Source organism: Heteronotia binoei, chromosome 18 (assembly GCF_032191835.1).
Source record: "Heteronotia binoei isolate CCM8104 ecotype False Entrance Well chromosome 18, APGP_CSIRO_Hbin_v1, whole genome shotgun sequence".
NCBI lineage: Eukaryota > Metazoa > Chordata > Lepidosauria > Squamata > Gekkonidae > Heteronotia > Heteronotia binoei.
Window position 1 is genome coordinate 49,060,907 of NC_083240.1, and position 25,370 is coordinate 49,086,276.

Below are 25,370 nucleotides of genomic sequence, written 5' to 3' on the forward strand. Positions count from 1 at the left end.
TTTCTTGACAGAGTTTAGACAAGGCATTCTTCAAAGTTCTATTAGTCCTTTCAACTTTTGGTGAACTCTGTGGGCGGTAGGCTGCATGCAATTTCCAGGTAATACCAAAATTGTGATGGACCACATGGCTTCCTACTGTACAAGTTCGTTTGGCTAGAAGTGGTCTGAATTGTTTATGCCCTGTAGCTCCAATGATATTAATATACTTGCAAATTGAAGGAGCAATCTTATCAGGCACGACAGATCATGCAGCTCCAGTATCCACAAGGAACGCAGTTTCCCAACTGTCAACATCAACTGTGACCATAGGCTCCGCAGGGTCAGGACTGTCGGTGCCCAGTCTGTCCTAGTTATCCCATCCTTCCAACCCAACCAAGCTCTGGACAGGCTTTTCTTCGTTTCTCCAATATCTGCCACTCTGGTCTTGGCCTCTTCCTCTTCCCCTCGCTCTGGCTCCTCTGCTCCCTTGGCCTTTAAACTCCAGTCCTGTCATCTGTCTAGGAGCGTTTTGAATTTCTTGTGTGCGGGGTGGGGGGTGGGGGTCGATTCGGGCATGAATTTTTCCAGTGCCCCAAATCCTTACAAAACGCACACTGGTTTGGGTCTAAATTAGTCATCATCGTTCTTTGATTTCTGCCATTCAGTCCTTGCCCTCGAGCAGCCCCTCTGCCTCTTATAGGTGGCTGCCCAGCCAAAGCTGCTGCCAACAGATCAGCCTTCTTTTTCATCTTTCTGCCTCCCATTTCTGGTCTACGTCCCAATTGGCATAAACTTTCTGGGCAATCTCTTAACAGTTGGACTAAATTCATGCCAGCAAAGCCATCTTGGTCCTGAAGTTTTTTGCGAATGTCAGCATAGGATTGAGCTACAAAAGCTGTATTTACCATGCACAGGTTCTCTGCAGCCTCAGGATCGAATGGAGTGTACATTTGAAATGCCTGCATCATGCGCTCAGCAAAAGCTTGAGGGCTTTCATCTATTTCCTGGAATACTTTGTTGACTTTAGACATATTAATGGGCTTCTTGCCTGCTTCTTTCATCCCTTCTAAGATTGCCTGCCTGTATTCTGGTAGACGCTCTTTGAAAATCTGAGAATTGGGGTCCCAATTTGGATCTGTTGCAGGAAAATGGGCCTTTATCCACTCCTCTCTATCTGCAGTTCCCTGAGGAACTTTTCCTTCTACATGTTTTTGAGCATGATGCAGGATACGGCTTCTCTCCTCAGTTGTGAAGAGGGCCAGTAAAAGCTGCTGACAATCTGCATAGGTAGGCTGATGCGCAGCCATAATACTGGTTAGCAGATTTGCCATTGGGGCAGGATTGTCAGAAAATGCAACAGTATGGGTTTTCCAGTTTACTAGATCACTTGAAGTGAACGGCACATACATGTATCGGGTCTCAATACCGGGACCAGGCTGTTGAGGGATATGGACTTCCCAAAGAGGAGCTAGCAGTGAGCCCTCTATGCTGGATGTAAAACCTGGAAAACTTGGGGGTGAAGCCGTAGAAGAACTGGAAGTTTTCTCAGTACTTGATGAGAGTGCTGTATGCAGGGGAGGCTCAGGAGGTGAATTAAAACTTGCAGACAACCTCTGACTATTAAACACAGGCGTGGAGTAACAAGGAGCTATTGCAAAAAATGGTTGCTCTGAAAACAACGAACCAAATTTAGAGTTCGTAGGAGTGTCACTTGCCCTTTTCCAGCTCTCGCTCCCTTATTCATCTCTATTTCCTGGCTCTCTTCATCAAAGGATTTTAAAGTGCCCTTAGCTAGCTGCGCTTGATCCTTGCCATCAGTACCTCCTTCTGCTGCCTCAGCACCTCCTTCAGCTGTCTGCATCGGGAGAAGAGGGTATACTGGAACATATGGCGGGGGACTAGCCAAGGGGTCTTCGGGATCGGCATCTAACACTGGAGACTTTTCCTTCTTTGGAGGAATCATTTTTACTAAGACATCCCGGTGCAAAGCCATAACTTGACTTGCAGCTTTATCGGCGGCCCTCTGAGCCCACTTCTTTTTCATGCTCTGTAACTTCTCTGGCCACCAGTAAGACTTCTGCACCGTAGCTGCCCAACTGTCAATGTAGGGAAACTAACTTTCATGAGTCGGGGACTGTACCACACTTTTATAAACTCTGTGAACCAAGCCTTGGTCAAAGCTACCCTCGGGCAGCCATTCTACATGTAAGGCCACCCAGTCTTTCTGACATAACGCTTTCAGACTTTCAGGAGTCAGTTTGACTCCATAATCATCACAGAAATGTTCCTTAAAATTCTTACACATATATTCTAGCGGAGTTTTTGACTGAATTCCACCCATGGCACCAGATGTTTAGACAAGACACACTTTGAAACACAGAGGGTAGGGAAGGTGAGCTGCCAGTGGGATTCTGACAGCTCCAGACACAAAGGAAGCCTTAACCAATCGCTTCCCTAGCTCAGATGCACTCGCATGGCTGAGAACCTCAGTACCGGTGGGTACAAAAATCGCTTAGAGGCTGATCTTGGTTGGCTTGCCGGGCACCTTCCCCCACAGGAGCGAAGAGAGCAGGACTCAATCAAAAATTTGACCGTGGTGCCTAGTCCATTCTTCCCGCCACGAGGGTAGAAGGCAGACGGTTACGCAGCCAGCCCAAGGGGAAGGGAAAATCCTACTCCATTATTTCCCGGCCAATCGCACCAGGTTAATGTAGCAGGAAAATAATGGAGCCGCACACATTACTAATCTGAAGCGAGGTTTTTTACTTCTGGTATCAAAAGCAGAGTCCAATTGAGCAGCATAGTTCCAAAATACTGAAACCTCCCCCCCTCCCCAATCCTCAGACCATCTTTTTAAGCACAAAGCAAGCTTAGTGGGCAGGCTCACAAGTTTATCTGATTCAACATTTCCCACCCCCTTGCAACTCCTTCTAGTACTTTTCCATTCCTCCTGTTTCCTTCCTTTATCAGCTCCAGCAAGAAGCTTCTCAGTGAGGCCCCTTTGTCTTATCCTAATACACATCTGTGGATACACCCCCACTGAAGGCTGTCTGTGCTTCTAACAAACACTGCATCAGACACCCTCATTTTGAAGGCAGAAGCATGCTTTCATTCATTATTATAGGGGTATTCATTAATTATTCAGGGGTCACCCTTCACCCTCACCATCTTTGTCGCCCTCCTCTGGACCCATTCCAGCTTGTCTATATCCTTCTTAAAATGTGGTGCCCAAAACTGAACACAATACTTCAGGTGAGGTCTTACCAGAGCAGAGTAAAGCGATACCATCACTTCACGTGATCTGGACACTATACCTCTGTTGATACAGCCCAAAATTGCCGTTTTACTGCTAAGACAAGTCTCCCCCATCCTATAACTATTAATGGGTTGAGGCTAGACAAATGTTTTTTGGCCCAGGTACTACCTGGAGGTTATTGTCCATAGAGCACAGTGCTCTTTAGGGGGCGTACTACAGGGTTGCCGCTTTCTGGAAAGTCTGGGAAATGGAAATTGGTCAGGGAAAGTCAGGGAAATTGGTTTGAAGTCAGGGAATGTCAGGGAAGTTGTGATTAAAGTATATTCAAGCAGTGGATTTTTTACCTGGTGCTGTAAGAGCATGATCTGTTCTTGTGGCAACAGAAATAGAGAAGTAGCAGAATACAAGTAAAACTTAATTATGCCCTTTCCCAGCTCCACCTTTTTCTCAGCTCCACCCCCAGCAAGCAGCCTAATTTGTTTGTTGAGCTCTGTCCCTGCATGATTCCCAAGGTCTGCCTGTAGCATTTGCAAAGCAAGGCTTGTTTAAACATTTAGCAATATACAAACTTTAAACATCTGTTTTCATCCGTACCTGCTTAGTACTGCATTTAACATACATATAAAGATAAATGTGTTTTTGGATCATGCTTGCGAATGGAATGGATGTTTTGTCTCCTAAACCCAGCACAGAATTGCAAATGAATTTTGCCAGTGTTGGATTTCACAGGCAACTAGCACTTTCTACCTCACCATACAACGTAAATTTTGTTCCTGCTGGAGTTTACAGAGTACCAGCTCTCTCGCCCTCTTTCCTGATAAAAGTTGCAAATGAGGGTTGTCTGCATCTCTAGATTGCAGAAATTGCACCTCTTTTCTTGTTGCTGATCTGTAATGATCTGCTCATTACACTTTCTGAAACCAGAAAGCGAAAGTGAAACTTTCCCAACTTTGGAAAGTTCCTACTTGTTAGCATTCAGAGTTTACTTGAATTGAAGTTTGTATCTTGGTGTAATTTTTGGTGCAATTGCAAAACAGATGTTGCTGCAGTTAATGTTGAAAGAAACTGATATTAAATCTCTTGACAAATATTTTTGCAGTTAAGATGTGTGGTTGTAGCGTGGAACATTTCATTAAGCCTTGCATTAATGCAACATGACCTATTAATTTTTAAATTTGTGGTTATATTTGAATGGTGGTCAGGGAAATTGACAAATGTTAGCCAGGGAAAGTCAGGGAAATGAAAAATAAAATTTTAGTGACAACCCTGTAGTAGGATTAAATGCCCTTCCCCCTTCAGCTAAGAAGCTCTTACGGGTACACTAGTAGATGTCTCCATCATGCCTCTACAATCTTCAGGCCTTTTATCTGAAGATGAGTGAGGTACTATTCGAGATAGCCTTGAGAAGAAGGCGGATTTCACTTTATGAAGCCATGGTGGTGGCAGTCAAGGCTTCTACAGCAGCATCTATCATATCAAGAGTTGGTATTGTTTGGTCCAGTTCAACAAACTTCTTAAAGATGGTTCTTCCAGAGTTCTCAAAGCAGTCTCCTTTGCTGTGGGTGCAGTGAGAAGGACCCTTTGGATCTGGGCATGGACAGTGGAGAGGATTTTCGTTCCAAAACCATTGTCACAACATATTCTTTTCAGGGAGACAGCTATTTGGATACTGTTTGGACAAATACTTGTGGAAACAAGAGATAAGAAAGCTTTGCTTATGAGGTGTATGGGTGGAAGAGGGTACAAATTTCAAGCCCGAACACATTTTATCAAGGTTCAGGCAAGACCAAAGGAGGACCTCTTTGAACCAGTCAAGAGTCTTCTTCAGAAGAGGAAGGCAACTGTCCAGATTCACTTGCCTGCAAATTCTCTCTGGTGGCTTCAGACTTCAGACCAACTGCACGCTAAAATTTAGTATTCAGGATAAAATAAAAAACTTAAAATGGCAATAAACAGGAGTGTCACATCAAAGCATCCACTCAGGATGCCATCTTACCCCTCAGCCCAGATCTGAAGATCCAACTTACCTGACTGGAGACACCTTGAACTGTCCAGATTCTCTCCAGGGGTGTCAAGCTCATTTGTTAGGAGGGCCAGATCTGACACTAATGGGTCTTTGTGGGACTGGGCCACGCATGAGCTTCAGTTGTCTGTAGGAATGTTGAAAAGTGAAAATGTCCCCCACTTCATTGCAGCACAAAGTTGCAAAGAAAATGTTGAGTGGATTTTCCATTAAGGTCTCTAAGCCCTATCTGCCTGGGCATGGAGAACTTAATGGAAAATCCACTCAGCATTTTCTTGGCAGCTTTGTTTCCTGCTGCAGGCAAAGACAAGGCAGAAGGAACAAGGAACTTTGGCAGCTTTGGAGCTTTAAATGGTAAGGATAGGAGGAGGAGGAGGAAACAAGAGCCCTGCAGTCCTGATTAAAGTCTTAGATGGACCAGTTTGACACTCATGCTCTAGACAACCTGGTCCTTGATTCAAAAAGCCCTATTGGGAAACAACCCAAAGTTTGATGCCAGCAGCATTCTGGTGAGAGGACAACTTCTTCCATTCAGGGAAGTCTGGATCCAATCTCAAGTGGACCTGTGGTCCACTGAAGTAGTCACCAAGGGTTATGCAGTGGAATTCTTCAGCCTCCCTCTGGAACATTACATACAGTCACCAATTTCCAAAAGAACAGAAAAACAGGGCTATTTAGGCATTGATCCAATCCCATCAGCCTAGCCCCGGATGCCATAGATCCAGTCCCATTTCCAGACAAGAGCATATACTTTTCAATTTCCTGGGGGGCGGGGCTGGGGCCCAGCCAGAGGCGTTTGATTCAGTGACATCATAGGGGGGAACCAGTGACATCACAGGGAGGGGCCTCCATTTTCACTTCCATTGAATTTATGGAGAAGCTCCCTCCCCATAAATTTAAGGTGCACCTCCCCCAACAATGCCCATGGACCAGGCCAAACCCAGGAAAAGGTGGGAATTGGCTAGTCGTTATAGTGGTAGAGGTCTCTTGCTGTGTCCTGTTTTTGAAATTCAGTTTTACAATAGTCACTTTAAGATCTGCAAATATACATATCATGTGCATAGGACAAACCAGTGGTCACAAATTTGACAGTAAAAGGCAATACAGAAAAGCTTTAGGGGAACATTTTATAAGCTTCCCTGGATGTTCACTTACAGTGTCTTGTTTCTGCCTCACTAATAAAGTATGATTGTACTGAAATTGACAAAACTGTGGCATCACAGATACCTTTGTTTGATAAATTCATGGGTCTCTGACCCAAGGCAGAATACAAAACAGTTTCTGGGCACTCAATTTCTGAGCAATGTACAAAGTCCAGAGTTAGTGGCAGTGTTCTTCTCACTTCAAACTCATATCCTACAAAGTGAGTACAAGTACATTTTGAGGCAATTCAAAATAGTGCCCATGGCCCCATACCACCTAGGATTTTATATACCTTAATTCCACCTTAAAAACACCTTAGGATTTAATTCCACCTTAAACATAGATATTCAGAACAAATCATTAATGCAAATCACATGACTCAATTTATGGGAAATGACTGCATTCCTGTGCATGGTAAATTTCTGCTCTTTAGGTTCAATTTGGTGCCTCTACCACAAAAAACAGCCCCTCCAGAGCGCCAGATACCCACAGATCAATTCACCATTATACCCTATGGGAATCGATCTCCATAGGGAATAATGGAGTGTCCAGCAGACATTTCCCTTCCCCCCTGCTGTTTTCTGATGACCCTGAAGCAGGGGAAGGGCCTCCAAACGGATCCCCTGCCCCCAACTGGGGCTTGGCAAACCTATGCCTAGGTGGTGAACAATTGTCAGTACATACCTACTTGACCAAGTCTTTAAGAGTGTAGTTATTTTGGGAAAAAAGGCTTGCTGGGGCCATTAAATTTCAAAAGGATCTGGTTCAGCATCCACTTAAATGAATATAAACAATCACAGGCTTGAAGGAGACACAAAATATCTATCTGCCAAAAGAACTCCAAATACTATAGCAATATGTATGCAACATAGCAATACAGTGTTATTCCCCCCCCCCCCCCCCGGTTTCTTCTGCAGTCATTAAGTAGTTGAACAAAGTTTGAGTCCAGTAACACCTTTTAAGACCAACCAAGTTTTATTCTGGGTATAAGCTATCCTGTGCTAGCACACTTCCTCAGATACATTCTAAACAGTTTCCTTAACCCTTACTTACAGGGGTTGGGTGGTTGTCAGAAAAGCCAAGATGCATAAATACTGGGTGATTATATCTGATTACAGCTGAGACTGGAGGTGAGAAAGATCTGTGAATTGCATAAAATTAGCATGCAAATACAAGAGTTAACACATATTTCTCTGACATGAGGCATGGATTTTTTTTTTGCTAGGGGGTAGGATGGGGTATAAATTGAGATGAGAAGGAAGAAGAAGAAGACCATAGATTTATAACCTTCAGAGCGGTCACAATCTCCTTTACGTTCCCCCCCAACAGACCCCCTGTGAGGTGGGTGGGACTGAGAGAGCTCTCCCAGAAGCTGCCTTTTCAAGGACAACTCCTGTGAGGGCTATGGTTGACCCAAGGCAATTCCAGCAGCTGCAAGTGAAGAAGTGGGGAATCAAAGCCAGTTCTCCCAGATAAGAGTCTGCACACTTAACCACTACACCAAACTGGCTCTCTTGTATTTGCTTGGTTATTTACTGCCATTCACAGATCTCTCACATGATATATCCAGTCTCAGCTATAATCATAGTACTTATAGTACTTTTATACCTTGATTCTAAATTCTGTTTCACCTGTATCTGATGAAGTGTGCTTGTACACAAAAGCTTATACCTAGAATGAAACTTTGTTGGTCTTAAAGGTGCCACTGGACTCAAACTTTATTGCTTCAGAACAACACAGCTACCCACCTGGATCTAAATAAAACAGTGTGCATGCACATGAAAGCTTATACCTAGAATTAAACTTGGTTGATCGGTGCCACTGTACTTAGGCTTCCCAACCCCACCCCCTGCTGGGGGACCCCTGGATTAGCAGCCTCATCCCCTGCTCTCCAAAAATGTGGAAGCGGGTGGGGTTGGGGAAACGGCGCGGTGTCTCTTTCCTTGCCTGCCTTCCTCCCTCGCAGGCTTTAGGCTTCTCCCTTCCTCCGGGTCACAAAGACCCGTCCACCGCCGCCCTGCTATTTGCTCCAGTCCGGCCTCCCTTCGCGAGGTGCATGCTGGGACTCGTAGTCCTTGCGTCCTCTCCGGCTGCCACAGGCATCTCCTCGGGGAGTCTGGCCGGCGGGGGGGGGGGGAGCTCCGCCCCCAGAGGACCATGTGCGTTTTTACTTCCGGAGGCTTCAATTGCTGATTGAAAGGCTTCCTCTTGGGATGGGGTGTCTGTGTTACTTTGAAGAAGTTGGCAGCAACTCGTGAGTAGAGAGGCCAATCCCCCTTCAGTGTTGCCAGAAATGGGGGGGGGGGGAGGCTGCTGAGTACTTCATTATTCTCTATGTGGAGATAGATTCTCATAGGGTATAATGGAGAATTGATCTGGAGGTTTCGGGGGCTCTGGGGGCGCTGTCTTTTGAGGTAGAGGCACCAAATTTTCAGTATAGTATCTAGTGACTCTCCCCAAAGTATCCCCCAAGTTTCAAAACGATTGGACCATGGGGTCCAATTCTATGAGCCCCAAAAGAAGGTGCCCCTATCCTTCATTATTTCCTATGGAAGGAAGTCATTTAAAAAGGTGTGCGGTCCCTTTAAATGTGCTGGCCAGAACTCCCTTGGAGTTCAGTTATGCTTGTCACACCCTTGTTCCTGGCTCCGCCCCAATGTCTCCTGGCTCCACCCCCAAAGTCCCCAGATATTTCTTGAATTGGACTTGGCAACCCTAACTGGACCAACTTTGTTCTGTTGCTTCTGACCGACATGGCTACTCCTCCTGAATCTGTTAGCTAGTTGGTTGCCCCTTTGAACCTATACCACCATACCATTTTAGGTAACAGTAAAATGAAAAGCATGAACACGTACAGAGTGCGTATTCCTTGGCAATGTTGTCTCTGGACTGCACACAGGACAAAAGGAAATTTTAAAAGGCCTTTGATCTTCATGTCCCCTCCTCCGAATCTCACTTTTCCCTAATTGTAAGTATGTTGAGCCCAACAAAGGCCTTGCAGTCTGACTGTTATCACACTGAAAATGGATGCAGCCAGGGAGGGTTAAGGACTATACTTTTTTTTCCAACAGACACCAAACATATTTAAGTACTGATGTGTTCTGGATATCAAAACTGTAGTAATTAATCTAGAGAGTCCAAAGATATAGCAAAAAGTTTTGCAGATTACCTTTTACAATATCAAGTGTCCTCCTTCAGCCCTGTAGGCCAGCCAGATGAATGGACAAAATTGCCACCTTTCATAGATCTCAGGTGAGAGATCTGTCCCTCCTGATAAGCAGCAAAAGGGCTTCTCTTGCCGCTACCCAGAAACATTATCAAAGTTCTTTTCCCACCCCCTTGACGCAGGTCTGCTCAAGTCAAAACAGCTTTTCCTGTCTCCAGAGATAATCTTCCTATTCACATGTATGTTTCCTGGGAGGGGAGAGAAGGGGGATGTTTATTTATCTATCCATTGTCTGCTCTGTAGTTCAATTAGCATTTGTAAGAAGGTGAAAAAGATCATTACACCTCTGACTTCCTTCTTCGCAGCCCAGAGGAAAAAACACACAGAGGGGGGAGCTTTACTGCTTCACATGCCTTTGAAGATCATTATTTCTCCTTGAAAATCTAAACTCAAAGGAGTTTGTCACTATGCCTAGCATTGGTTGCTGAGCTCGCAAGTCCTGTACTGATTGCCCGGGGGGGGGGGGGCTTTATGCCTATGTTTCCAGACAAGGGGACAGAAGTCTATTCCATATTCTTTGCACGGCCAAAGAGAAACAGAGATTGGAGGGCCATTCTAGACCTAGAGTTCCTGAACAGATTTGTGAAGATGAGGCACTTCAGGATGGAATTCCTATGCTCCATCATGGAATCTCTGCAACTCAGAGAGTTTCTCACCTCCATTGATCTCACAGGCATATCTTCATACTCCTGTTCTCCCAGCTCACAGGAAATGCCTCCGCTTCTGCTTGGGCAACTTGTCAGAACTTGAAGAACTTCAAACAAGGCCCATTACTTTGTTGCAAAAGTATAAGGCATTTATTGAGAACTGCGTTCAGGGAAGGCACAAGTTGACTCTGATAACAGGCTCAGCGATTGATACATTTTTTATGCAGTTGTTACAGAAACAATAAAACCATTTCTCACACTCTGGGAGACAGTTGTCTGTTCCCAGGGTCCCTTATCTCCGAAAGGAGGAAGGAGTCCTGCTGTGATGCTCTGGTTGGTCAGCTTCAAAGGACACCTGCAGATGTTTTCCAGAGGCTATCTGCCACCCTTCAGTGGTTACAGTTTGTTTGAAATGCAAAGCATTTAGTTAGTGGCCCTAGCTACAAGGACATGGGATTAGTATACAGTTACAAAATGGAGTCAGTTAGGCTAACATTATCAAGCTCAGCATACATAGCAGATACAAGTTCTGACACAACTCCACTACCAATTCAGAGCACTCCCATTTGGCCTCTCTGTGGCTTCAAGGGCATTTTCCAAGATACTAATCAGTTGTCAGATTGTAGCTTAATGATCTTCTTATCAGGTCCAGCACCAGAAACAAGGCTGAACTAGACTTAAAGTTGACCATACCAATGCCTTTAAGATGGTGGATTCATCGTCAACCTACAAAAGAGCTCTCTGTCTTCCTCTAAGGAACTGGAGTTATCATTGACACTTCTGTGAACCAGTTTTTCCTATGACATTATAAAGCACAAAGAATAATGGAACTATCGAGCTCTGTTGTTAAGGCCAGGTCTACATTCCTAAGGACTTTGGCCAAGCTATAAGCCTCATTATATTGTATATAGATGCAATCCAGTGAGCCCAACCACACACAGGACAGTTGCAACAGGTGTTATGACCATATCAACTTCAAATCATGCAGAGAACAAGCCTGTCCCTCCAGATTTTATTTGATTCGATTTATATCCTGCTCTCCCTGCTGAAGCAGGCTCAGGTTGGCTCACAGTATAAAACCACAACAAACAATTAAAATCCATACATATTATAAAATTACATATTCAATAATTAAAAGTCAGAATAAATTGGTGCTAGTCTCTTTGATGTTATATAATTTCAATGGTGACATTATTTCTGCAATTTCCCTACGATACAAGGCTCAGCATCAGTTGAAAGCCAACCGGAAGAGAGTGGTCTTAAAGGTCTTGCGGAACTGGGCAATGTCCTGCAAGGCCCTCACTTCCTCTGGTAGTTGATTCCACCAGTAGGTGTCAGTCTCTGTTCATTTATGATATTACATAAAGGCTGTTACTAATCATAGCGAGTAATGCATAGAAATGCCTACTAACATAGAAGTGGGGGGTAGCAAGGAGGGAGGGGGGAAGAGAAGAGAACAACTTCCCAGGAATATCAAAGGTTGCCCTTTGAAGTAGACAGTGTGTGCCAGATTCTCACCTCCTCTCTGGAGGCCCCAAGGACATTGCCTCCGGGAAAAGTAACCACCAACTGAAAAGATAAGGGGGGGAAGCGTTGGGAAAAATCTCACATGCAAAAGCAACCTTTTGTTTTGGGAATTAAGGGGTAGAAATGATTGCTTTGATGTAGAAGGTTAAAAGACAATGGTTCGAGCTGATCTCCATCAGTTCCAATGCCTGCCTTGCTGGAGTAACTCTGATGTATCCAATAAATGCAACTTTGTTTCAAAATACTAAGTCTGCTTACTTGTGAGCTTCAATGAACCCACGCCTGACAGTAGGGGGCTGCAATCGAGAAGGCCCTCTCTCTAGTGGTCTTTAATTTGGCCTCCTTTGGCCCAGAGATTGCTAATAGATTTTGAAATCCAGATCTAAGTACCCTTTGGGGAACGTGTGGGGAGAGACAGTGATGCCAGTCCAGGTGGAAGACTTCTATGGTAGACCAAGCCATCCAAACTGTCACAAAGCAAAACATATTGAAAGTGAGAGGTACTGCAGAACACCATCCTCTCCGGATGGGAAACAACATTAAATAACAATCCAATCAAAGGAATTTGGTCAAAAGCGGAATCCAAGATGAGCATCAGCCTTCTGGAGCTGAGAGCTATGTGGCTAGTGTTGACACATTTTCACCAGTCCAACAGACATGTGCTCATAAAAACGGACAATATTTTGGTGAAGACCTATGTCAACAAGTAAAGGAATAGGGGTCAAGGTCTTTCAATCTCCCCAGAGAAACCCTGAAAATCCTAACCTGAGCTGAGAAGACCTTATTATCGATTACAGCAGAACATATAAAGGAGTCTTACAGCAACAGATTGGCTCAGCAGACAAAACCATACAGGAGAGTGGTCTCTCAAAAAAGAGGTCTTTCTGCAGATAGTGAATCAACTTGGCCAGCTGCAAGTAGACCTCTTTGCCTCCCTGGTAAATCACCAGCTCAGATGCTTCTTCATGAGATTTTACCATCCCAGGGCAGAAGTGATGGATACGCTCATAGCTCCTTGGCCCAAGACTCTACTATTAACCTTGGCCCCTCTCCCAATTCTGCCCAGGGTCTTCTAGAAGATCAGTGAATTGAACGTAATACTTGTGGCCCCATTCTGGCCACACTGGTTCTGGTTCCCAACACTCCAGGAGATGTCAGTAGAACTGTATGCAGGAAGGCCAGATGACTGCATGATTGGACATCCACTTGCTCAGCAAGAAGCCTGGTGGGACAGCTGTGTTTTACAGGTCCAGCAGAACTGCAGTATGTTCCACATAACCTTATTTCTCTTTTTTGAGAAAAATGGATCAGGGGAATGCTGTAGATGTGGTTATCTTGATTTCATTGAGGCTTTTGATAAGGTTCCGCATAATATTCAAGTTGACAAATTGGGGTTTGGATTCTGTTACTGTTAGGCGGACCTGTAACTGGTTGACAGATTGCACTCAAGGAGTGCTTGTGAATGGTTCCTTGGAGAGCAGTGACAAATGGAGTGCCTCAAGAATCTGACCTGGGACCTGTTTTGTCCAACATCTTGATAAACGATTTGGATGAAGGAATAGAGGGAATGCTTATTAAATTTGCAGGTGATACTAAATTGGTAGGGGTGGCAAATATGGTAGAAGACAGAATTAGGATACTGGATGATCTTGATAGGCAGGAAAACTGGGCTAAAACTAATAAAATGAATTTTAATGGGGACAAATCTAAAGCTCTGCATTTAGGTAGGAGAAATCAAACACATTGATATAGCATGGGGAGATTTGTCTTGGCAGCAGTATGTGTGAAAAGGATCTGGAGGTCTTAGTGGACCATACACTGAATATGAATCAGCAGTGTGATGTAGTAGCTAAAAAGGCAAATGTGATTTTGGACTGTATCAACAGAAGTATGTCCACGTGAAGTGATGGCATCGCTTTACTCTACTCTGGCTAGGCCTCATCTAGAGTATTGTGTTAAGTTTTGGGCATCAGCAGGGCTTTTTTTGTAAAAAAAAAAAAAAAGCCCAGCAAGAACTGATTTGCCTGTTAGGCCACATTTCCTGACACCAAGCCAGCTGGAACTGCGTTCCTGCTCAAAAAAAGTTCTGGGCACCACAATTTAAGGATATAGACAAGCTGGAACGTGTCCACAGGAGGGCAACGAAGATGGTGAGGGGTCTGGAGACCATGTCCTATGGGGAAAGATTGAAGGAACTGGGTATGTTTAGCCTAGAGAAGAGACAACTGAGAGGTGATATGATCATCCTCTCCAAGTACTCGAAGGGCTATCGTACAGAAGATGGTACAGAATTTTTCTCTTACCCCAGAAGGCTGGACCAGAACCAACAGGTTGAAATTGAATCAAGAGTTTTCAAATAAACATTAGGAAGAGCTTCCTGACAGTTAGAGCAGTTCCTCAGTGGACAGGCTTCCTTGGGAGGTGGTGGGCTCTCCTTCATTGGATGTTTTAGAGGCTAGATGGCCATCTGACAATGATGCTGATTCTGTGAACTTAAGGCAGAGAAGGAGGGCAGGAAGGGTTGCATCAGTGCTTGGCCTCTTCTTACAGGCCTGGGGAATGCTGTTTGCCAGTTTGAGGTCAGGCAGTTTTTCTGCAGTCCAGTTTTCCCAGGGATCCTGGAGAGGTTATTTGGTTTATTTGCCATTTTCTGGGCTTGGAGCAGGGGGTCACTGGGGGTATGTGGGCAGAGGTACTTGTGAGTTTCCGGTACTGTGCAGGAGTTTGGACTAGATGACCCTGGAGGTCCCTTCCAACTCTATGATTCTCTTTCACATTTCTCATCGCCCCCACATAATCTGTTTTATTTGAAGTGTGACTCTTGAGAGACCCACCACAAGCTCACAGATTTCCTACATGTAAACTTCGCATCATTCTCTTTGCTCTCAACAAACCACTATTTCAACCACTTCAGAATGTCTCCTTCAAGTGGCTAAGAATAAAGACAATGTTCCTTGTTGCCATCACTTCGGCTAGGAGGGTATCTGAAATTGACTCACTTTCAGTCAAGGATGACCTTTGAATCTTCCATGAAGACGAAGTGGTCCTCCGACCTGATCCCATGTTTATCTCCAGGGTTAATTCTGCATTCCACTGGTCCCAGGAACTGCACTGCACTGTCATTCTGTCTAAAGCATAAGCACTCAAAGGAAAAGGTTGGTACACGCTCAGTGTTTGAAGAGTCCTAAAGTATTACTTACAGCAAACCAACTTCATTAGAAAAACAGATGCTATTATCTCCACATTCCCTCCAGAAAGGGCCATAGAATGTCCAGGTTGACCACAAGCGACACCATCAAAGCTTGCATCATTGAGGTCTACAAAGAGCATAATGGTCTGGTTCCTTCAGATATCACAGCTCATTCTGTCCAGAGTTCTGCCACCAATGTGGCCTTCATTAAGCATACTACTGTTGAAGAAGTCTGTAAAGTACTAACCTGCCCTATAATTGAGGACACTGCTCAAGATGTCCTCTGCCTCAGAAGGAGAATGGACCATTGGCTCCTTAACATGAAGGGTCCTTTTCTGAGGAAGGGAGGACACCTTGTCCCTCCTGAAGTCATCATCGGGAAGATAGTAAAACAGATTTTTCTTTTTTCCTCAGCCCCAGTTTGCTCACCTTTTGTATGTATCTGCTGTTCTTCAGTTTTTTCCATACTCCTGTACAATCATTAGGTTGATCTAAACTGCTGATGAAGTTACCAAACTGGACAGGGTGATTCTTCTTGTGTCTTTCCTGCTGTCTCCAAATTTCACTTTTAAACTGCTGACCTCTCTTGAATTCTGCCCCCCTCCAAAGGATTTCAGCATCAGGACAGGCTCTTAAACCAGAAAAGTAATATTCTAGGAAATATTCACTGAATAATAGTAATATTCTAGGAAACATGCTCATCAATATGTTTGTCCAGTCCTTGTAATATTGATTCTCTTCTGCTCCTTAGTGCAACTTCTGGAAAGGAGTAACTGTTGTGGTGTGAGCTGGAAGTACTTTGGTACAGACTACATTGAAATATTTGTGCTGACCTCTTGAGTACCTAGAAATGCAACCAAGAAAGTGTAGAATTTTGTCTCTTACCAAACCTACCCACTTGAGGCTCCAGTTTCTGTAATCTATAAAGTCTTATTGTACATGTAATTGAACATGGGGCTTGATAAAAAGGGGGCTGACCCCATCCATCAACCTAATTAAAAGAATCCTCTCCCCCAAAAGGTAGCAATAACCTGAATATGCTAAGCAGCAATAAGAGATGCTGGTTAACTTCCTCACGAGAGAATTGCACAAGGAAACTGGGGAGAATGAATTAGTCACGACTCTAAATAAATTAAAAGACCTAAAACTCGAGGATCAGTGGTTTGGAGACCAGCCGGGCAACAGCTTCAGGGGGTACACTTGGCTCCAACACAAATTAGTTCTGCAAATAACCCCAAATTCCCCCAAGCACAGATGATGGAAATGTTTCCATCATGTCTTCTTATCCAAGAAGGTAATTCTTTACATATTCTGATCTGTAGCTTGCCTGCCTTTCTTCATGTCCTCTCTGAGTCTCCAGAATCTGAAATGTCAGTAATGTGTCTTCATCCTCCTTGGATTGTTCTGAAATTTGATGTAAGGCAAGAATGGAAGCTCGGTCTACCCATAGACTGGGGAGAGTAAAGGTAAAGGTAGTCCCCTGTGCAAGCACCAGTTGTTTCCAACTCTGGGGTGATGTCGCATCACAATGTTTTCATGACAGATTTTTTTTTACGGGGTGGTTTGCCCAGTGATCTACACTTTCCCTCCAGCAAGCTGGGTACTCATTTTACCGACCTTGGAAGGATGGAAGGCTGAGTCAAGCTTGAGTCGACTACCTGAACCCAGTTTCCGCTGAGATTGAACTCAGGTCATGAGCAGAGAGATTGAACTGCAGTACTGCAGCTTTACCACTCTGCGCCACGGGGCAGAGTAGATGCCTTTTATTTCACATTTCTACATATGTTGCTAAGCTTCTCAGTTGGGCAGTGATTCATGGCTGTGTCATTGTTCACATTGATACCATAGAGTGGCTAGAGAGGGCTAGGACAGGATAATTGTTCAGTATTCTGCCTTTATGCTTCTATGTATCCCCTCTTCTATTTGTCTTCAGCATCAGACATAAAGTAGACAAAACTTTTATGGTGGTGGGACCTTGATTGTGGGGTCCCTTCTTTTTAGCAGTTTGACATGGTGTCAGGACTGTTGAACTTTAGCACCAAGTGAAAACATTTTTGCTCTCTGGGTTTGTGGTGTATTGCCAGTAGATGGGTTCTTATCCTCTACTAGAGATGGGTATGAACTGAACCACAAAGCAAAATCCATGACAAATTTTGCCATTTGTGGTTCTGGAACAGAATTTTGTGATGGGCCTACCATAGCAAACTTTCAGAGCAGGTTTATGCTGTTTGTGGTTTGTGCATGGGGTAGAAAGCTGGAGTTTAAAGGGACTGTTAGTCCTTTTAATCCCTTCCTTTCTGTTCCCTCTGAAACCCTAAAAATCAGTTGAGGGACAGGTAGGCACTCTCCACCAATCAGTTGTTTGGGGCGGTCTTCTGTGGTCCCTTTAAAGGGTCAGGGAGGCACTCCCAGTTGTTCTGCTGTTTGCAGTCTCTTCTATAGTTCCTTTAAACTGCAGAAGCCAGCCTGAAAGAGCTTCACAGCAGGGAGGCACTCCTGCTGCACAGTTGTTTTGTGCTGTCTTCTGCAGTCCTTTTATAGTTTAAAGGGGTTGCAGAAGACAGCCCAAAACAATTAATCAGCTGTTCTTCAGGTGTTCTGCAAACTATGTCCCTTTCAAATGAGGTTTGCAGGGCCATGAACCAAACAAACTAGTTTGGTTCCTAAATGGATAGTTTGCTTCATAGGTCAGCATGAACCAAACAAAATTTGCATAGTTCTTGCCCATCCCATCCCTACCCTCCACAGTCCCACAGTTCAGGCTTCTTTAAAAACAACCCTAAAATTGCTGACCTCTAACCCATTTATTATTTTAGTAATAATAGCATCATGGTTTGTATACTTCAGAAGTCTCCTCAGCAGCCGTACTGAGGACAGGGGTACAGATTAATTAATAAATGTGTATGGTTTATAAAACATGCATCCAGGGCCGGCCCGACACCCTGGGGCACCCTAGGCAGACTTGTTGCCTGGTGCCCCCCCAAAGCGCCCCCACGGCTCCCCCCCTGTGACTCTGCGCCCCCCACCCTCCCTTCCCCACGTGTCAATTGCAATGCCGGAAATGGCTCTAATGCCACGTTCCAGTGCCCTGCCCCCCCCCCCGGCACAGTGTCCCGCCTGCCCCCCGCCCCCCTGGCGCTCCGCTTGCCTTCCTGCCGCTGCTAAAAGCAGCGCGCTCCGCTCACTCACTCCCTTCCCCCTGCTCGCCGGCTAAAAGTAAGCTTTGCTGGCTTTGCAGCCCGCGCCTACACTTTTTGTTAAGAGACAAAACGCACAGGCGCGAGCTGCGAAGCCAGCAGAGCTTACTTTTAGCTGGCGAGCAGGGGGAAGGGAGTGAGTGAGCAGACTGCTGCCGCTTTTGACAGCAGTGTGCAGGCGAGCAGAGCGCTGGGGGGGCATGGATGGGTGGGATGCCGCGCTGGGGGGAGGCGGCTGGCGGTGACTGGGGGTGGTTCTAGCGGCAGCCACGGCAGCAGTGGGGGTGGGGAGGGAGGCAAGCCAAGCGCTCGCCTGGAGCACCGGGGGAGGGCGAGAGCCCAATTTGCCACCCCCCAGCCTCTCGGCGCCCTAGGCAACCGCCTAGTTTGTCTAGTGGGAGAGCCGGCCCTGCATGCATCCTACTTTTCATATGAGATTTCAAGGCAACTTTCATTAAAAACAACAACAAACCAATCCTGAAGAGTTCTGAAATAATTCAGTTGATTGAAAACCATGAGCGTAAAATGTAACTGATAACCAAACCCACAGGTAAATAAAGGCAGCTTAGCTCCCACAAGCCCAGAGAAATCAGTATGTTAAATCAGAATTCACTTTCCAGTGGCCAAATACTGCTGCAAAATGTAAGCTTTAATTCCATGACAACATGTATTTTATCTCTTGGGTATTTGACTGTGTCACAGTTGTTTGATAAGCCATGCGGTTTCATGTCTGTAATTTTTAGAGAGCAGGAAAACTATTGTTCTCATAAAGAGAGCCTTTGAGATCTTTTCTGTTCATGAGAGCATCCTAATACTGACTGAAACGCTGACTGAAAACTGCTGAATGTAGCCACTGTCTTTGATTCCTTTAGAATGAAGAGTTAGATAAGAAGTACGCTGGGCTCTTGGAAAAAAAATGGACATCAGTTATAAGATTACAAAAGAAGGTAAGTAGAAGCCTCAGTATACTGGCAATTAAAGTGTTGTGGGAGAACTTTGTTGGTCTTAAAGGTGCCACTGGACTCAAACTTTATTGCTTCAGAACAACACAGCTACCCACCTGGATCTAAATAAAACAGTGTGCATGCACATGAAAGCTTATACCTAGAATTAAACTTGGTTGAAAATTGTCTTTAAATATTTGCAGAGGTTGGGTAGCAGCAGAGAACATGTGGACTGCTGCAGAGTAACTTATACATGCAGGTATTGTAGTTTTAAGTTTTTAAAGCTGAATTTCTGTATTTTTGTGAGGAAAAAGAGAATCACAGGGGTTAGTCTTGGTACAGCATTTTCTGAAAATACTTGATTTTCTGATGTACTGATGCTGTACTCATGATCTAATAAACCAGACTTCAAAAGCAGCCATTTTTAGAAAATGTGCATAGTATAAACATCTCTTTTTGAAGGGATTCTATAAGCAGAGCAGAGGAGAGATGCTCAGGCTTTGTATTTCTTGTCAACTTGACTAGATGTGTTCCATAAAACAGTATACGTTTTTGCTTGTGGGTTTTTGTTTTGCTTATTCTGTCTTATTATGCAACACAGTAGTTCAAATAAAATAGCATTTAAGCCTTCTTTCAGCATTCTCTTTTAGATGCGTTTGGAGGCATCTGCAATTAATTGGAGCTTGGGGGAAACATCAACAGGGTTGAGGGCAGGAGAGGTTGTAGCGGTTGGAGTGGGGAGGAGCAGCAAGAATGCAGTGGGGAAAGGTGGGTTATATTTATATGCAATAATTGTAAATCATCTTTCAGTCATTGAACAGTTCACAGCTGAAAACTAGACTGTTAAGGCAATAGAAATCTAACCTACTGTTATAACATCTAAAAATATCACACATTCCTTTTGAAATTGCAGTGCTAGTTGCCCAAGTAGAATACAATAGGTCTTCCCCTGCTTCTGAAAAAAGATGAGAAAAGGAAAAAAGTCAGGCCTCCAGACGAAGAGGATTCTACAGCACTTGGACAAATACAGGAAAAGCTCTGTGCATGGTGGATGGATGCTAACTAGTCTTACACCCACCTGAGCAGGGTCTCTTTGGCAAATCTTAGCGTGTAACCTCTCTGTGAGGTAGGAAGGGACATAGAGATGAGTGGAATTGTTTGACAATAACCAGATCTTTGGCTAAATTACACAGGAGTCCAGTATACTTTTGCAACTTAACAGAAATTTATTTCAGTATGCTTTTACTTCCTTGGATTCATAGAAATGGATGTTCATTATGCCTGGCTGAGGGGAGGAATACAAAGAGAAGCTGGTATAAAACAAAACCCAATCAAACGTTTACCCAGTGAAGGCCTGAGATACTTCCAGCCTACAGCAGAGTAGAAGAGATATCAAATTAGAGCAGGATGAAATGAGTTAGTGGAAAAAAATAATATATGTAAGGGGTGAAATATGTGTGGCAGTGAATTCCACATGTTAATCACCCTTCGGGTGATGAAGTTTGTGAATGAATTCTAATTTGGCTCTTCTGTGCTGAATTCTATCTGTGATGTTCAAACTGGGTTTGTAGTAATTGGAGAATTCAGCAGTTATTAAAGCTGCAATCCTAAAACCTCTTTCCTAGGAATAGTAGGCCTCATTGAATACAACTGGACCTATTTCTGAGTGGCCTGCTTAAATTTGGTAATGGCTAAAGGTAATTTAACTCTCTAAGATTTTGTGGTTGTGACTCTACAGCTTACTCATCGGTTCCCTTGTCTTCTCTTCCTTTGTCTTGCAACCCTTTAGGTTATGGAATTAGAATCCAAACTAAATGAAGCTAAGGAAGAATTCACATCAGGTGGGCCACTTGGGCAGAAACGAGACCCTAAAGAATGGATCCCTCGTCCTCCAGAAAAGTATGCATTGAGTGGACATAGGAGTCCTGTCACAAGAGTAATTTTCCACCCAGTTTTCAGTGTTATGGTCTCTGCTTCAGAGGATGCGACAATAAAGGTAAGCCCTTGGATATATAGAGGGGTGAGTCTCCTTGGTGTTGTGGTATTTGCTTAACAACCTCTGTTTCAGTAGGCAGCGCGGAATGGAAGGAAGAAAGCAACAGCTAGCAGCCTCCATATTAAGATAATTGTCTGTGAGTTGGCTGACAGGAGTTATGTATGGTTCTCAGCATATGCTTTTTTGGGTATTGTGGTCAAATTAGCGTCTATAAGGGGTTTCACTGTCTCTCAGACAGCTCCACCTTTGCTCCTGTGCAACTTTTGTGCCTTGACTTGCCTCCCAAGAATGCCTCTTACTATTTTAGCTCCCTCTCAAAACCCATATTTTCCTTTGAGCCTCTGACATACTCCTTAGCCCCCTGAAGGAATGTCTGTTTTGCTCTGTTGTTGTTCTGCCCTTTGTTTTACCCTCCCTCACAAGTTTTAAATCGTAAGCTCTTTTGGGGACAGAGCTTGTTTTGTACTCTGGGAATCATCACGCTCATTCACAGGCTGCTGGGTAAATACTCAAGCTTGGAAGTTTCAGCTTGCTCATCTTGCTCTGAGATTCAGAGTGTAGGGTGGCGTATAAATCCAATATCATCATCATCACCACCATCATTCCCCATTGTCTTGAAGTCTGCATTTTGTTGGTGCACTGCTGGATATACTACAAGGTTTAACAGTGTGCATGCTACTGTAACCATGAATCAATACACTTTCTCCTGTGTTGATTCCCTCTCCCCCGCCCAGTGGCTCTTGATCAGTGGAGCTGGAAGGACATGGGGGGGGGGGGGCTTTCCTTCTTTGGAGATTTTAAGCAGAGGATAGATGGCCATCTGACAGCAATGCTGATTCTGTAAATTAGACCGATCATGAGAAGGCGGGCAGGAAGGGTTGCATCAGTACTTCGTTCTCATGGCCTTTTCTTACATGTGTAGGGAAATGCTGATTGCTACTTTGGGGTCTGTCAGCATTTTTTTCCCAGGCCAGATTGACAAGGGATCCTGGAGGTTTTTTGCCATCTTTTGGATATGGCCACTGGGGATGAAAGTGTGTGTGTGAGTAGGGGAGGGGAGGTATTTGTGAAGTTCCTGCATTGTGCAGGGGGTTGGACTAGGTGACCCTGGAGGTACCTTCCAAATCTGTGATTTTATGTGGTGAGGCTTTCCATGGCTGCAGCTTCCAGCCTATGGAACCCTCATGTGGGAGCTTGTTGGAGTCCAAACTTCACTGAATTGGCCTACCTGAGACTGGACTATACCACAACAGACTTGCAGGGCTGGGATTAGGGTTCAGTTCAAAAGAAACTCCCTCTGCATGGAGAAAAGGCATGCTAGTCTAGAGAATGGTTATTGCCTTGCCTTCTTTTTGCTAGCTTTATGTGCACAAGGATTTTTTAAAATGTTCCTGCTTACAATTGCATGAGTCCATCTCCTGGAGTCATAATTCTGACATTTCTTCAGCATCTTGGCCAAGGCACCAGTATCTGCTGTATGAATCCCTTTTGCTGGAGGTGCTAGGGGGACTGAGCCAGAGTGCAGAGCACTGAACTCCCCAAGTATAAAATGAGCCAAAGTATTAATTCATCTAGCCATGTACAAGCTTTTCTGGCTGGTAGAATCTAGCTGTTTTCTTGAAGATGCCTGGGGTGGAACTTGAGATTTTGTGCAGGCAAAGCAGGTGCTGTCCTGTTTGAAGCTGTTTTTGTGCCGAGCCAGACTCATCAATCTGTCCAATATGGGATTGTCTACTGGAGCTGAAAGCAACTACCTGTGGTCTCTGGTGGAGAAGAATCTTCTCCAGCAGTACTTAATATCCTTTCAACTGGAGATGCCTGGGACTGAGTCCTGCAAACTCTGTGCTTTACACTAACCCACAGCCCTTCCTCATGGCTCAGGTCTGTTCTCAATCTGGGATTCTGTTCTAAATCTTTACTAAGACTGGCAAAAGTGCTAGGTGACGGGCTGCCTTTAATCCCTGTAGTGAATCTGTACAGTTATCTCCAGAGCAGATGCTTGGAAGTTTCTTGCAGGTGCCGTACAACTTCTCTCTATCCCTCCCTCCCATACTTTGTTCTATGAGGACTCTGGGACATGAGCATATTAGGACTTCTGATTTAGATAGGCTAGATAGGTTTCTTCCAATACTCCCTCTAAGCTGTGGAGCCTTGTGAGCAAGAATTCTACTTTGTGAGCTTTTGGCATTAAAGTTGTGAGCTACTGCATGAATTAGTTTGCTCTGGGGCCATTTTTCCTGAGCTAAGACAAAAATGTGTGAGCCAGAGGCTAAGAAACTGTGAGCTGCCTCGCACTAACTCAGCTTAGAGGTAACCCTGGTTCCCTCCTTTTTTTTTTTTGTTAACAGTGACCCCTTTAAAAACAACTTTGAAGACTTTTTGTTCAGTCCTAGTCATGATACATCTGAATATTTCATTTTCTGATATCTGTTGGACATCTTTAGAATTGATTCTGTGTGGGATTTTTAGAAATGGCTAGAATCTCCCCCATGTCAGCAAACGAAAGTTACACCCCTGAATAGTTCTCACAGAAAGGGACTTTTTTATGTTAAAGCACCGATAATCGTGGCAGAGTATATATTCCTGTTGGTTAGTGGTGTCAGTTGCGAACAGTGATGAGGGACATGCACTTCTAAGCTTAATTAATTTGAAAATTCTAAAATATGCTTTTGTCCCTGCTTCTCTTCCACTATGGAAGTACAGTCTTTTGTTTAGTTGATATTAAACAAGGTGTCAGAAAGCCTTCCCATGTGCAAATTGGGGGCCTGCAAGAAAAAAGAGGCTAGGCTGATAACTAACATTTTCCTCTTGTCCATTCTGCTTAGGTCTGGGATTATGAGACGGGTGATTTCGAACGAACCCTGAAGGGCCATACAGACTCTGTGCAGGATATTTCTTTCGACCACAGTGGCAAGTTATTGGCATCTTGCTCTGCAGATATGACTATTAAGCTATGGGATTTCCAGGGATTCGAGTGTATCAGAACCATGCATGGTAAGGCATCAACAAGATCAGCCAGCAATCCAAGACTGGGAAAACAACAAAAAAAACCCTGATCTTGACCATCCTATTGGTCCTGATGTAAAGTATCACCCCCCATTCCAATATACATGCTAGGATGAGCTGAAGTGTAGCTTACATTAAACCAACAATATCAGAATTCAGTGTCTAATCGGCAGGTGGAAGCTTCCATCTCTGCTACTCAGTACATAAATTCCCTGCACCCAGAAACCCAGGGTTTTCACTGGGCATCTTGGAATGGGTGATTCTCATCAGTCGCTCAGGTAGGAGGAACAGTTTCTTCAACTTCCTGTCTTCTGTGTGGAACCCAGTATCCCTTTTGTTTCTTGCCTTGACAAACAGTATACGGTAAATGGGGATCATGGTGGACTGTAGAACCAAATCCAAACAAACCTCACATTGTGAAAAGTATGAAATCTACAACTAATAAATATATACCAAAATAAGGTCTATTGTAATTAATTCTTAAAAGATTCTCAGTTCTATATCAAAATGATACAAAGCTAATATTAAATATACAGAACTACAAAGTAACAACCACCTTGTCAAAAGTTACTACAAAACATATATGAAATTGTCCACTTATAAATGTATCCTAGAGTTGTCAAATGTCCAACTAAAATATTATATACTAGGAATAAGGCCTGTTTTGGAGAAAAATACAATGGGCTCTAGAAAGAGGCTTTAGGTGAGTGCCCCCCACGCAACCCTCACACCGCAAGAGGAGCTGATCTCTGCCATCTGGAGAGCAGTTGTTGTTTGAACTTATGAATCACTTCATCCTGGCCAGTGCCAGGCTCTAGGCAATGTACTACTGTAAAATACAAATAATCAATAAAATCAGTTAACTTAAAAACAATTTTAGCCCAGTGACGTATGTTATAACTTGCTACCAATCTGCTTTCTAGATTCTGCATCAGGGCAGGGGACACCCCCCCGCCCCCCAAACGGGAAAAGAGTGCCAGCCCAGCAGCTGTTACTGTCCTTAAGCAAAAGCCTGGCAGATCAGCTCTGCTTTACAGGCCCTGTGGAACTGTAAAAGATCCTGCAGGGCCCCGGTGTCTTCCGGGAGAGCATTCCACCAGGTTGGGGCCAGGACTGAAAAAGTCTTGGCCCTTGTTGAGGACAGCCGGCCCTCTTTAGGGACAGGGATCACCTGAAGATTGCAACCTGTAGAGAGTAATGCCCTTCCAGGGACATAGTGGAAGAGGTGGTCCCGTA

At 44.3% G+C, this 25,370-nt stretch overlaps 1 protein-coding gene across 1 annotated transcript in view; it reads left to right on the forward strand.

The window, feature by feature from the left end:
- PAFAH1B1 (platelet activating factor acetylhydrolase 1b regulatory subunit 1) overlaps positions 1 to 25,370 on the forward strand; it is a 121,762-nt gene that overhangs the window by 58,456 nt on the left and 37,936 nt on the right. Inside the window, exons 3-5 of the mRNA XM_060259480.1 lie at positions 19,061 to 19,135; positions 20,922 to 21,128; positions 23,954 to 24,122. Of these exons, the coding sequence (XP_060115463.1) occupies positions 19,061 to 19,135; positions 20,922 to 21,128; positions 23,954 to 24,122 (451 nt within the window). The remainder of the gene's footprint in view (positions 1 to 19,060; positions 19,136 to 20,921; positions 21,129 to 23,953; positions 24,123 to 25,370) is intronic.